This window comes from Falco cherrug, chromosome Z (genome assembly GCF_023634085.1).
Source record: "Falco cherrug isolate bFalChe1 chromosome Z, bFalChe1.pri, whole genome shotgun sequence".
Lineage (NCBI taxonomy): Eukaryota > Metazoa > Chordata > Aves > Falconiformes > Falconidae > Falco > Falco cherrug.
Window position 1 is genome coordinate 45,751,386 of NC_073720.1, and position 14,874 is coordinate 45,766,259.

The 14,874-nt window shown below is 38.0% G+C and overlaps 1 protein-coding gene across 12 annotated transcripts in view; it reads right to left on the reverse strand.

The window, feature by feature from the left end:
• Window positions 1–6,414: 6,414 nt before the first annotated feature.
• Window positions 6,415–14,874, reverse strand: part of CDC14B (cell division cycle 14B) — a 46,068-nt gene continuing 37,608 nt past the window's right edge. For 3 of the 12 annotated variants that reach the window (XR_008730189.1, XM_055698648.1, XM_014285932.3), the window contains one exon: window positions 13,452–13,568. Coding sequence is in view for 4 of the 12 variants with exons in the window: in XM_055698651.1 (XP_055554626.1) it covers window positions 13,457–13,568 (112 nt within the window). In the remaining 8 variants the exon portion in view is untranslated. Of the gene's footprint in view, window positions 9,593–13,451; window positions 13,569–14,874 lie in introns of those variants that run through there. The other 9 variants (XM_055698651.1, XM_055698647.1, XM_055698654.1 and 6 more) reach the window with 9 other exon arrangements.

The following is a 14,874-nucleotide window of genomic DNA, read 5'->3' on the forward strand; positions in this document are numbered from 1 at the left end:
ATGCTTTTAATTGATAGCTAACCATAAATCTTGCTTCAGTAGCAAGATACATTCTGCAACTACTTTGAAAACATAGTAAAGTAAGAATTTTGAGCAAAAGCCTGTATGTATATAAGGATATATACATACAGACAGAACTAAACTGTGAAGGAAGCTTTTATTTCTGGCAGGAGCAAGTACAAACTAAAAAGTTTCATTCCTTACCAAGAAGTTTGTATCATATAGGGGATGAGGTAGGATGTCCTTTCCTTGCAGCTTTAACATGACTTCCTTGAGGCAGGTACCCTAACTTGTTCCCTGTCAAAGGGGACACTCAGAGCCATTCATGGGGGATCTGAGAGAAACAAGGAAATGGTGCCAGAAATGAGAGGACAACCACAATGGACATTTTGGAAGTAGCTGTTAGCCTTAAAGGAGTCTACAAATGCCTGCTCAGCTTGAAGTCATTCTTTCAGTTTACTGGGAAAGCAGATTAATATAAGCCTTTCTGTTTTTCCCTGTTCTCTGCCTCACTTTGTTTTCTATCACTCTCTTTCTAAGCACTCTCCTTTGAGAGCAGATAGTGGATGAGACTTAAAGAAAAAAAACTGTTTTGGTTTGAAGTAAGCTCGAGGAGTATTCAGAATCTTAAAGTAACTTATCTCAGTGGTAAGGCTTTACACAAGTAGGATATTATCACCCAGGGAGGACTACTGACTTTTCTACATGCTCCAAACAGATGGTCTGCAAAGTAGTGCTGCTCAAAGGACTTTTCTTACATTGTTAAATTACTTATATGAAAATTTGCTATAACATGAGATTTTGGATTCCACAAGGAGCTCATTTTAGCGGCATAGAGATACGCTGACAATCCACGGTAGAAAGAATGTGCAAAAGCAAGGGAAGCGTTGGTGTTAGAGAAACCTATGCTGCTGCTTTCTGAACTGGATGAAATAACATAAATGACTTTTTCACCTTGTAGGAGTGTTATCCTAGGTCTGGGTTCTTCACCTGGCATGCAAGAGCCAATCCACACACACAGAGCAGAGCAATTCGTTTATTGCATGTTTATTGCACAGAGATGGGTGCTGGGTGGTAAATCCACAAAGCTAGCACACTCTTAACACATGGTAAAACACTTTATACACTTTGAACAATTGTTTAAAACTATGTTTAGTTGCACTTAATTCTCACTGGTTTGTAAGAGCCTTGTCTCCATTTGAAGGTACAGTATTCAGGTACACAGTTCTATGGGGAGGGGGCTTTGTTTGTAGGAGGCTTTCTTTGCTCGAGGGTGGATCTTTTACTATGCTAATTAGGATAGTTCATACATAGTTTCAGTAATTTTCTGTTCAGTCTCATTAACCATTTGGTTCTCCTTGAGCTTAGCTTGACATACTGGTGGTATCTATTGATTCCCCAAGGCCATGTCTTATTAACTATCTGTAAGGGTTGATGAACATCCTCTGTTTTTCAAATTCTTTCTTGTCTTTCATTATAGATATTTACAAATATATATTTTTATAAAAGTAAATAATTCTTGTATCAGGAGCAAGCTGCTACTTGAAATCACTGCAGCTGCTGCTGCTCTTGTAATAGGTGTTTGGGTGTTTCTGCCAAAAATGGCAATTTCGTGATTGTGGAACAGAAGTTATTTTGTCTGTGGGAGTCTTCAAATTTTTGGGTTTTTTTTCCCTTCCTGTTCACCTTATCCCACCAAACAGGGAAGAATGTGTCTAAATTTATGTTTTTGCTTGCAGGTGTGAGTGTATATATAGGTGTGGAGAGCTTCTTTGCAAGGCTTACCTCTCTTTTCCATTGTCTTTTAAGGGTGTAGCTTCTTCTTTTACTAACACCTCTTTTTGCTAAGGAAAGCAGTGAAATACTTAAAAGCAACCCTTCCACTAAAAATTTGAAACCTTGTTATGCTACTGAGCTGAATCTGGTGTAATGCAGTTGGTTCGGTTCTGACTGTTCTCTGGGAAGGCTGAAAAGATTGTTTTATTTTTCAGTCTGGTGCCTGATGCTGCAAAGATCCTATTTACTCCTCTAACTTCTTTTCAGACTATCAGACTTCAGTATGGCTTAAGGATATATACATACAGAGAATCAATTATTAATTGTAAGTGGTGACAGTGACCCAATTCCTTTGCCTAGCTGTGAAAAGGTAACTTACTAAAACCCAGTCATCTGTCGTATTTAAGGTACCAAAATAGCTGTATCTGTTAAGCACGTTTGCTGCTTAACAAAGCACTCCTGGTCTAGCTTTACTCCTTCACGTAAAGCAAATGGAAGCAGGTATACATATATACACAAACACTAGTAAACCATGGCATGCATCTTAGGAGGAGATTAAATTGTGTTGCAGATCTTAGTCATGTTACTCTCTAATGCACTACTACAAGGTACTCTACTGTATAGTATTACTGTAGCGAGTGGCCTAGGAAAACTACTGTATTTCAGCTTTGAGTTTTAGATTAATATAAATCTCATTAAGTTTGCAAAAAGAAGAATTCACTTTTCTCTACAACTGCCATTTATATATGGTAGTGTTGATAACTGTGGTCCACTTGAATCATATGTAGTGCTGTAGTAGAGTTTATTACTATGAAAGTGCTTTTAAAGGGAAGAGGAGAGGAATGTCTGTGCTTAACATAAGAATACTGAAGGATAACTAAACAGACTGAGAAGTAAAAAGCCCTGGTGAAAAACTTTAGTTCATGGATACAAGTATTAGGCAATTGAGCCCATGGGAGGTGAGCTTTCAGCTCTGGTTACGCTTGTTCATGTGAAAACAGCGCTGGGAGGGTATGAGCAGCCTTTGGGCCCAGACCGCAAATCTGCAGCCCTAGTACATCTATGTCATTATGATTATTCTTACATAATTCTCACTCCATCTTTTTTTCCTTCAGAGGTGTCTCAGGCACATGTGCACCTACACACACATCCACATAAAAATACATATATACACACATATATATGTAGTGTTGAAAGTAATGTAACACTGACTCATTTTCAGTGGATCAACAATTGAATGTGAAACAGGGTTATATTTGCAAAAAAGTACATTTCAGTCACTGAATAACAGGTGTGGAGTTAGAGCTTTTCTTTTTCAGTAACATACGCTGGGCAAATGCTGAACAGTTTGTGCTTGGAAAGGGAAAACCTTCATTGGAAGAAGTAAGAACTGTTACACTTTGGCTCTATTAGAATTTAATATGAAATATATTGGATCTTCAGCTGCAAACAAATGCCTTTTTGAAGATGTGATGCAACAAGTGTCGCTGGGTCTTCAGAGCAGTGTTTGCAGTTAATTGCAGTGTTATGTTTAAGACTAAGCTAGCACCTACTGAATTGAATAAAGTTTTTGCACTCCCTGTCTGAGTAGCTAGTGTGAATATCCATATTCTGTGTTTTGTTGTCTCTACAATGTTTTACAGCTACTAAGAGGACTCCATAAGCTGCTGCCTGCTTTTAGCAATGGTAGTTCCTGTCTATGTTTGCACTGTATTCAACAAAAGATACTGTTTTGCATAATGTAATTGAATTAGCAGGATAGTTTTGCCAAAACGTAAAAATAGCAGCAACGAGGTAGGATTTATTCTCCTCTGACAAGTAAGTTGACATACTATAATCCAGGAATTCTGAGCTTGTTACTGGCTTGGTTATATTTCTGTTACTTACGGATTGAATGCTGTTTTCAGGTTTCCTTGGCTCTAGCAAAGGCTCTGGAGCTTGGAAGCTATTGTGGGAAAAGTAAAGCCTAGTAACGTTTTGAATGAAGAGTCCAGTGAAATGAAAGAAGACCGTAGGCTAGAAAAGGTCTGATCAGTGGGAGGAAAGGAAGGAACCCAAACAAACCAACATTAAGTAATAGCTCACTTTGAGACATGATGTTGGCATTGGAAGAGTTCTCTAGAAGCATGACACCAGGGTACATGTCAACTGTTGCGAGTACTGAGTAGAGTTTCAGTCATGGGAGCATGACATTTCAGGAGGAACAGCGAAAGATTAATCTGGTAATGGCAGAACTGAAACTTGGGAAGAAACACAAATGGGTCTGGAGAAAGTCTGTGTTTGAAGGAGGGGTAATGAGGTGGCTGACTTCTGCTGAGTAGAAAACCAAGGGACTACCAAGTCGCCTTAAGAGAATGGCATCAAAGCACTGATGGAGGTAAAAGCAAGCTCACAATGGTGAGAAACGGTCTGCTTCAGCATGTGCGTAGTGCCCATCTTCCTGCTATTGGCAGCAATCACTTTGCATTTTCTTGCACTACTAACAGCTGCTGCCAAGGGTCATCTCCTGTCTGCTCCCTGTCAAGGAGTTTGGGATTTTACCATTTTATCCTGTTTGTGGCATAACTGGTCTGCAGCAACTGACACAGTTGGAAGAGCAGGGAGTCAGAGGTGCCAGTGACACCAAACTGCTTTTTATCTGCTGCTGCGCAGCAGGGCCAGCGCATGCTGGGCTGAGGGATGAAAAACAAGCATTTGCTGCTTGGCCCTTTTGTTTTGCCACATATTCTTTAGCCACCCTGTGGACTGGGACAGTCTCATAGCAAGGACATGGTCAAGGAGCGGAGCTGTTTAAAGGACAGACTTAGATGCCCTCTAGTCCCTCTTGTCACAGACCAGCACTTGGACCAGGTTCTTGGAGAGACCCTGTGGATGGAAGGTGTTATGCTTAATACCAGATTTACTTACTTGAAGATGGTTGATGTCACACATTTCTGATTTAGAGTGATATAAAGTATAATGACACACACAAATGTAAGCTGTACTTTGCAAAATATAGCAATTGCAGTACATGTTGCAATTGCAATACATCGTTCAATCACAGTACCAGTGTGATTCCCATTACTGGACCCTATGATAATCCTGTCACCCCGAAGGGTGTCCCCAGTCCCTGACAACAAACAGGAGGGTTGATGCCAGCTCACACCCACTGTTCTGTTCAAAATGCTTTTGGCAGTTGCCTGGTGCTTATACTCTGTATATTCACTCTCCCCATGCTGCTCTGTCCAGTTCAGGGACATCTTCACTCTCTCCAAAGCACTTGGGCAGAAACATTTACACCACCAGCTGATCCACTCAGCTGTTGATAATCATCTAAAACAAAGGCCACCCTCTAGTCCTCTGTGTTGAGATAAAGTCATCTGCTTGGCAACTGCTGTGGTCCACCACAGCCTGCATCACTCCCTGAGCTTCACAAGCACATCACCCGTGCCCATCTCCTCTCAGCCTTATTCTGTTTTGGGGCTTACTAGTCAGTTACACCCAAGTGAAACCAACAGACAAAACACAACTGCAAGAGAAAGCAAGCATATCTCTCTCAAAATACTTGTAGTTAGGTTTAAAACATGTATTTTAACACCAGCTTTGAGTATTTCTAAACAGCGCATCCATTTGGCTACAGTGTATTTTTATCCACTCCTACACATGCTATGTAGAAATTGTAACGCGAAGGAGGCTAAAATAGAGCCAAATCAAACTTACTCAAATTCTATCCAGGTTATTCTCACAGTGCACACACTTGCAAATGGATTTGACCTGGGCCACCGCTCCGGCTGTTCTCTGAAGGATTTTTTTTTTAGTCCTCTGCCCTCTCCTGCCCAGTGCCAGTACTCCTTAAATCACTAATGGTATCACAGGGCTTAACTGTTTTCGTCCAGACATCACATGCATAAACCAATGTTTTCACAGACAAAACCCTCACTTTTCAGCAGGGAGTTAGGTTGTCAGGAAAATGTCATTTCAACATTAATGTAATTTTAGAAAGGATCACCTTACAACAGATGAACATGGATTTTCTAACTATAAAAATGTATCTTTTGAACAAGAAAGTTTACTTGTCAAACAGTCTCTGCTTCAGGTGTGCAAATTCTGCATTTTCTAATGTAGGTAAGGTAAGGGTGATCAGAAGTATTTGAGTTGGTCAATACTTTTTGCTGTTGTTTTGTTATTTGTAAGTCTAAACTAGACCACCATCAACTCTTACACAAAAAGAAGTGTTTCTGAAAATTTATTTTTACTTTTGAGAAACCTTCACTTTCACAGTAAGTACCAAATTAGATTGTATTTAATATGATGCTCATTTCCGAAAATGAGTACTGTATGATCATAAAGAAAGGACACAAATTAACTAAACCCCATTGTTCTATCTTCTCCAAGTTTTTTTACTGGGTAACAGTATCCCAACAATTTAAATACTACTGTTTTCCAAAGTGAGTCCCCTGAAATGCAGAGCCAGAAGGTCTCTATTTTTAAAATTGGAGAAGTATGTGTTTTAAAGATTTGTGCTTTAATTAAAGGTTTTCAGGCAGCTGAGATTCTCGCATTATTTTTCAGAGCACATATAAGCCTATGTGATACAGATATGATGGGTGTATGCCGAACTTTTTTAGAATGCTGGAAATAAAACTGACAAAACCAAACTTCGGATTATTACTTTTAATTTTCCACAGTTCATGTTTGCAATTCTCACTATTCAGTATTTTGTATAAAATCAAATACAATATGCAGTATTTTCAAATGAGACACAAATGCATACTGAACTACTTAAAATTACAAGATAATATGAAGCTTTATCTTAAAAATACCTTCAGCAAAATAAACTCCCACTCTGTCAATCCAAGTTAAAAAAATATTAGAAATACACAATTTAAAAATAATCAGGATGAACAGTACTGATTAGTCAAGAAATTTAAGATCTCGATAGTCTGTACACGAGTTTATGCAAGACAATCTGCAAACCATTAATATAAAAACTGCAGTGCAACAAACTGGTGAACATCACATTTTTGTCTTTTTCCATTTTAATGCACAAGTCTCTACAAATCTTATTTAAGTCAACAGCACTTCCTCTGTTTTACTGGGGCAAAAAGACAAGGTCTGAATTACCATCCAAGTTCAGTTTTTGATGCTGTAACAGAAGCCAGCTATTTGACCCTAGATATTACAGCTTTTGAGTATGTTGCATACTTTTGAGTAAGAGATCAAGGGTGAATCCATCTGTTGTGCATTTTAAATAGGGAAAAGAATTTCTAAGGAGAAACTCCTAATTGATGACAGCAGAAATAACTTCCTTCAGCTGCTCTGTGGTACAGCAGTGATGCAGCTGCTGCCACACATTCCATTTTGGCACATAATTAAACAAAGATTTAAAAACCAAGGACTCTCTCACCCATGGCCACTCTTCACGCTTACTTAAGACAGCTTTGGTACGGTATAATAAAAATGCTAGGCAAAGTACTAAAAATTCAGAAGAACAAGTGAAGCAATACAGTTAGGTGGGACACAATGAGGTAATGAGTTAATTTTCCATATAAGGCTGTTTGGAGAGTTCAAATGTAAAATCCCTTTGACATTTATGTGTTTCTCCCTAAGATACTGGGTGGTGGAAAGAGTACCCTGAAACACACTCATGCCTAACATGCAGTTTTGGTTTAGCTACAGTTGCTATTGTGTGTGTTTGTGCACTTGTTTCACCAAAACTTACTTCTTAGGAACCTGAAAGTGCTAATGGCTCTGCTGGTTACTTTAGAAAAGGCAATTACATTTTGGAATTTGGAAGGGCTGTGAAATAGACTGATTAGGTCAAAAGCAAAGATGCTAAAAGAAGCAGCTCAGCTGAGAGAAGGGCAAAGCCAAACACAGTATTACTGTATCTTTCTTGACTCACCCTCTCACTTCACTAGTTTCATCTCTTCTGCCTTCCAAGTAAGAATTTACTTCAAGAATAAACAGAGATTCATATTTGCACAATATACCTACTATTGTGGTTACCTGTAGTTCATCTTTTGGGCAAGTGACATACTAAGGAAAAAAAAAATGTAATCACTGTATCAGGGTGAATTCAGTTCCCCTCTTTTAGGTGCTTTTCACCCATAAAAAACTGGTGGTGAGGGTGAAGATTTAAGAGGAAAACAAAAAATAATCAGGTATGAGCCTCAATGGTCCTTTATTTTGCATCACACAAGCCTCTTCTGTTTTCTTTTTATTTGTATTTGCAAATTTTGAGTATCCAAACTTATGCATCCTCCCTGAAGCTTACTTACACTTCCCATCCTGCTTCCCCTCCAATTCAAGATGATCTTGCCACAAAATGTTTTCAAGCCAATGTGTGGTTATTCATATCGGCATTCAAAAATGACCAGCCTAACAGAAAGCTTAACCTTAATTTAAAAGCATGTAGGTTGAAACTAGTCACTGCACCTGCCCATTTACACTCATGAAAAGAAAATTCTCTCCCTTGCAGAGGTAATCAACCTTTAAAAACTTCAGTTATCCCACTGCTAACATTTCAGATCTCTCCATTTCTTGTCCTTTCTACTGTGAGAGTCAATCAACAGATAACTGTATGATATTTAAGGCTATGTGGTAACAGTCCTCATCTGAGGGATATGCAGCTATAAACTTCAGTTGGCAGACAAGGGTACATCACTGCAAAGACGACTTTGAGATTTCATAATGTGAGAAGTGGTAGGGATAAAACGCTGCCAGTGTTTGAAGACAGTCTTGTAGTGGATGAAAACTGCAGTATCAGACAGAGGTAAGCTGTAGGTTTTGAAGTGTTAATTAGATGTTAAAAACTATACGGGCCCTCAGTTCCACTACCAATTGCAGTTGTACAGCAAGCTTATTTTCCCTTTTTTGTGTGCTGCACTCATTAGGTGTCTCAAAGGCAAAAACCTGCGACATCCGCATGTTATCAACTGTACCAATAAAACCCAGGAAAAATTCTTACCTTTTAGATATGGTAATCTAAAGTTTCACCTAAAAGGCTTGAAGATAGGAAAAGAAACAGTAATGACATTTCAGTATGACAGCACTGCTTTAAATGGTAAGCTGTTTTTCCCTCCCCTCAAAATCACAGACTTAAAGCAATTACAACTAGCTAGAAGAGCCATTGGTTGTGAACAACTAAAAATCTATTACTGATAAAACTAAGTTAATTGCTTATAGTTACATTTTTTCAAAATAAACGAACCACACAACCTTTGAAAATAAAGCACTCTTTGGTGGACAATAGTTGCTTCATGTAGTCAATACTGCTGCTTCATAAAAAACTTCATATAAAATAAGAAAGAACAGCCAATTAACACAGGACGGTACCAATACTGTAAGAAAAAAGCTTTTGTGATTTGATTTTCAGTCTCAAGTGCAGACTTGAGCCCAGTCTGAACGGACAACACAGATTTAAATATTTAAAAGCTCCCACTGTCTTTTCATTTCTAGTGGTCAGCAGCTAAGTGATTGCCATCACAATTTATACACATGCATCATACATACTAGCAAGCCCTCTTTATAATAGAGAGCTTACATATTTACACCTGAGTCTGAATGTACACAGATTTTTGTTGGTTTTGTTTCAGGAAGTGTTAGCACATCAGGGAAGTGTCTACAAAGCACGTTGACAGTTCATTTTATTCTGCACGTATGGAAGAGATTCTTTTGTTTCACTTTTGCTGAAAAATGAAGCCAAAGTAATCTTCTTTGAATTGCATAATCCCCTCTAGTCGCATCCCCTTCATTCCTGAATATCCTTTTCACCACTGGTTGCTTATTTGAAAATTAACGCAATACTGTTCTAGTCCTTGGGACGGATTGGCTGCTGAAATAAAACATATTTGAGAAAAAAAGTTAAATATGTACTCAGTATGTATTTCAAGCAAATATTTCTGGGAAGGTAAAATGAGCAAACAATACTTCAAAGAAAGAAACAGAAGATAAAAGTCACTGCATTTAACAACAGCAATGTTGGTTGTAAAGAAAGCACGGAGTGGTCTGATCACAGACAATATGAAGAAAGGTTCTGTCCATACAGAAAAGCAACAGATTCAAAGTACCATAATTTCATTAAGCGCATTTGCTGTAAAGCATTCCTTTTCTTTCTCTCCCTCTGCGATATCATACTGTTGGAAAAGTAGAAAGAACAGTAAAGAAACAATTTTTTTTTAAGCTGGATTTAGATTACATATAGACAAGCTCTGAAATGCTGCAGGTAGTTTTCAGTGTTTGAACACGGGTGCAAAAGGGTGCTTTACAATTCCCAGCAAAGCAAAAGCACAGGAGATTTTTAAAGCGTATTCCTCTTTGTTAGTTTCTGTGATCTACCTCTCTGGTTAGAAGTAAAAGAATTTATACAATACATTTTTGATACATTTTCCACCACACTCGCAATTTTTACTTTTTTAATAACCTGACCTGTATTCCCTTAAGCACCTCTACCTACCAAAATTCCTTCACCACTCAAGATTTAGTTTCTAATCAACTACTTACTATACACATAATCCTAATTCCGTTATGTGTAGTAACACAGAAAAGATTGTTTCATTTGTGTCTTACTACGATTCAGCTGGGTTGGATCTGATGTATGCACCTTGTTAAAATACAAACACGAATGTCTCAGTAACTGGCAAATTTACAAGGAAGATGTCTTAACTAGGGAAACAAGGGGCATCCACAGAAGAGACCGTGGATAATGCTCTAGCAATATGATTTCTTGTAATTCAATGACAGTGCTATTTCCATCACAAGATATGATGTGCTATGTCCACCAGTACCGGTCTTTTGTAGATGGCAGCTGACACCTAGAGATGTTCTGTAAAGGAAATGCAGCGAGTGTTATGAATAGGACTGAAATTCCCTTAATTCTCTCTGCAAAGCCAGAATAGAGTGTTTTAGCTGTAAGTGACTGTTTTGGCTGAAAATCATTCTGGAGGCATTCTATGCTAGTGTCTCTAACAGTCTGAAGGATAAAATGGTAAATCAGTTACTCAGCTCTGCAGATTACACTGTGTTAAGATGTTTTGCAAATGTGATTAATCTACAGTAAGAATGGACCTAAAGCATCAACAAATGAGATTTATGTAAAAACAGTGTAAGATGTTTCCACTGGAACATATCAAACAAGAAAATGAGAGGGTAAGGCTACACATTAATATTGAAAGTTCAGAGAAGGCAACAAGGTCTTGACAAAGACATATTGGTTAGGGCATGATCTCAATTTTGTGATAATAATTATTCTCCTCTACCCTAAAATCCACTTGATCTGGAAGAGGTCGGTCAATATAAGCACTACGAGGTAATGCAAACTGCAGAGACTTCAAGAAATTAAATTTAAAAGAGATGAAAAAAACCCAAAAGGATGTTTAAAAGAAGAAGAGAGCAAGGTTTTACCAAACACGGGAAAAATAAAGGACACCTACACAATTAACAACAAGGTACTGCATTCTAAGTCCATGAAGTTATACAGTCATATCAAAATACCCTTTAGAGGGATGAACACCCAATCTGCCCTCCCTCTCAGATGACACAATAATTAAGAACTCCAGAACTGTGACATACCTGTTTAGGACAAACTTGATTACTGGATGCAGCATAAAATGACTTAAATTCTTTGACTCAAGAGTTAGAAGAAACGAAACAGAATAAGGAATGAAATATTTGGGGTAGAGGCTTCAGAAAAAATCCCTTGAAATATGAAGTAGCTTATGAAGTTTGAGTTCAACCCGATCCTTGGTCCTCAGAGTCATAAATCTGGCAATACACCTAAAGGATCTCTTTCAAAATAACTGAAATCTTCTAAGAATTCTATTTTAGGGGTGTTGTTTCCTCCTAGGGATAAGTATTCTCATCTCACACAGGAAAAACATCAACTTGGAGGTGTTTTCTCCAGGGTCTGAAAATCTCTGTTCAATTACACGTGCACATACTTCCAAGTGTTGCAAGGAGCTTAAAACTGGGAGAGGCATGAAGAATAAAAACAGCAGGCAGAATCCATCCAACATGGTGAAAATGACGCAAAATGAAGGAAAGCCCAACCAACCAAACAGGAAAACCCTGAGAAATACTTCAGTTTTTTAGTAAAATATGCATTTCAGGAAAAAGATATTATTTTTTAACATATTCTTACATTAATCAAAACATAGTTCCTATAGCTACTGCTAAGAATTCTCGGCTAGAATTTACTGCAGTCTTCTGCTGGAAGAAGGGTTCGCCAGAGTCAAGAAGACGCTCAATATGAGTTATGCATCTTGCTCAACTTTATTAGTTTCTAACACTACTTATATAGAACCGATACACATGCATATTCGTAAAGCAGAAATATAATTGGTTAGTAGTCTCTCAACGCGCGCGGTTCTCACACCCCTAATTATCATGACTAAAATAAGCATTCTATCCATGTAGCTAGTTGTGTTGCTGTGCTTCAGCCTTGTAGTTTGTTACTCCCTATATTCCCATTCTGGTCCCTATCCCTCTTGGCCCTGCACCTGCTTTCCCAGCAGCTGTAGCTTGTTACAGCCACGGCCTGTTGGCACAACGTAATCACTCGGTCTCAGGATTCAAGAACAGCTCAAGGCTACCTTTCTTGTTATCTCCAGCACAGCAACTTCAGTACAATTCTGGTTACAGGCCTATTCTAATACCAGGCCTGGATTGTGCAGATCTTCAGAGATTCTAAGGCCATGCTTCTGCAGCCATTCTTCTGCAGTCTGCTGTTAATGACTGTTTCTGATAAGAGTGATTTTTTCATAAATTCTGTTACCTTCAAGATAACAGGGCAAGGAAGGGCAAAGAAAAGCTCTGTGGGGAAAAAGCTGCACAACCCCCTGGAATTTTCAGCAATCTTTATAAATCAAACTACGTAACTACTTGTTATGTTATCTGCCATCTTTTAATCTTCCCAACAAAATTCAGTCTCTTCAGCACCCAACAGACCCATTCAAAAGCTTTTCACTATAAACACAAGACAAACTGGTGAACTGTAACCACTGGAAATTGCTTGGAATTGTTTTAAGCAAATCTTTCAGGCTTATCTTTGATAATGATCTGGAGAGCTGCCAGAGGGGCACAGACACATGCATACACAAAGAAATGTAGCAGCAGTATGGCCAATAGGCTTCTGGGCCAAAAGGCACTTTCAGTCCTGCATAAATCTATCTGAATTTAAAATTTCATTGAGCTTTACCAAACAGGTTCAGCTCAGATTATCAGCCACACTCTCAGTGCCAAATCTTATACCCATATACCATGCACTTTATACACTTCCCCTCTACTACTGCATTTCAGTTGTGCATCAAATTCCTCTTAGATTTCGCTTCATGTACTGACTAATATTTGACTTAATGCTGTGAACAACTTTTCCGTCCCTTATTACAGGCAGAGGTTTGGTAAAGAAAGGGATTTTTCTTACCAAAATCCCTCACCTTCAGTAATTCTAACTCATATTAGCATTTACCATATAAAATTCTCAAAGCTGAAAGACTGAGCAACATAAACAACACAAGATTTAATAAGGTTCTAGATATTTTCAGTACATGACATAAACCATAAAATTCTTTCTCATTTCCCATTGCTAGGAGAAGGAGTTGAAACTGTGGCAAAAGCTGCCATCAGCAATTGATATGCCATTTCAAAGTATTTGCCTAGAAAACAGTTACTGGATCTGTAAAGAGGGTAACTCTCACCTTTTTTAACTGTTTTTTCTTGCAGCAGACCTGGTAGTTCTTTTAGTAATGTCTGAACTGTCAGAAATGCTAGGTTCAGAGGTTTTATTTTTCTGAACACTGGAGTGCAGAATTACTCTGGAAAGAGTAGGAGAAAAGAAAGATTATATAATCTGAAAGTTTCTAGGAAAACACTGAAAAGCGGGTATTAAAGTTGATGTAGAGCTAACACGTACCAGCTGGCTTTTCACAAATCATTCTGAAAAGCAAAGTCCTTGTTATAATCATGGTAATGCAAGTTCTTTTATTAGGAGCACAGCAGCTTTTTCTGGTTGATTTTTTGGTTGGGGTTTGGTTTTGGTAGGTGATTTTTTTGCTTTCAAAGAACAATTTAAATTTATGGCTTTGAATTTCCTGTTAGGTTTTGGAAAGACAAAAAGCTAATAAATTGTATTGTATATTACTGCAACAAAACCAAAAAAAAAAAGGATAAAATCTGGAGTATGCCACAAAGCCAATCATTATTTTCCAGACTGACATAGAAAGGAATTCAGAAAAAAAGCCAAGTAATTCGATTTGCGAAGATCCAAGCCTGATCTCCAACAATTAACCAGGAGATACTCCCTTAAGTATAGTAGGCTGAGAAAATCATTGCATATGCTGGCATTTTGCTCTTACAGGAGTTACTACACCATACCCAAAACTCAGCTTTACATGCTGGTTGTGCTCAACTGCTTGTCTGGAAGACTCTAGAGCAGTATGTTGACTATTCCTTAAACAGGCAGATAAATCCTAGTGTTGCTTACAACAATAAGAAACCCAGACTGTGAAATGCAAATAACTATTTTTAGCCACAGCCAACTGGTTCATGGGGAAAACACATCTTCTGTATTCCTGAATACTTGTAGTGAAATTGTAATACTATGGAGACATTGGAGTCCACAGATATCTATTCAGTGCATCATTTTCTACATCTAGTTCCTAGTTATTCCATCTGTGCAAGGCTCCAACTGTAAAACTATGCATCATTTTGAAGATTCAGAGCTAAGACTAACTTAGCTATTACTGGGTTTTCCCTTGCTGTTACTAGACTCTAATTTTCAGTGGCTTCACTGAGTCCATCTGTGTCAGCAGATTATATTAGATTGGACATAAAAATCTTCATGAAGTTGTATAAACTGCAGTCCAGATGCTTAATACTCTGAAGAAACTGTTTTCAAAAATCCTAGATATGAACATAAAACATAACTTTTGGAGCAAAAGTAGACAGGCATACATGGGAGAAAATATGACTATTTTCATACTCATGTAACATATTCACCAAAACCAGAAATGGAATAAAATCCCTATGCTTTTACCATTTTATATGGGTTTAATACCAGAACATGCATCGGAGGTAACACAATTTCATCTGAAATAAATTCCTTTCAGCAGTAAAAGTTAT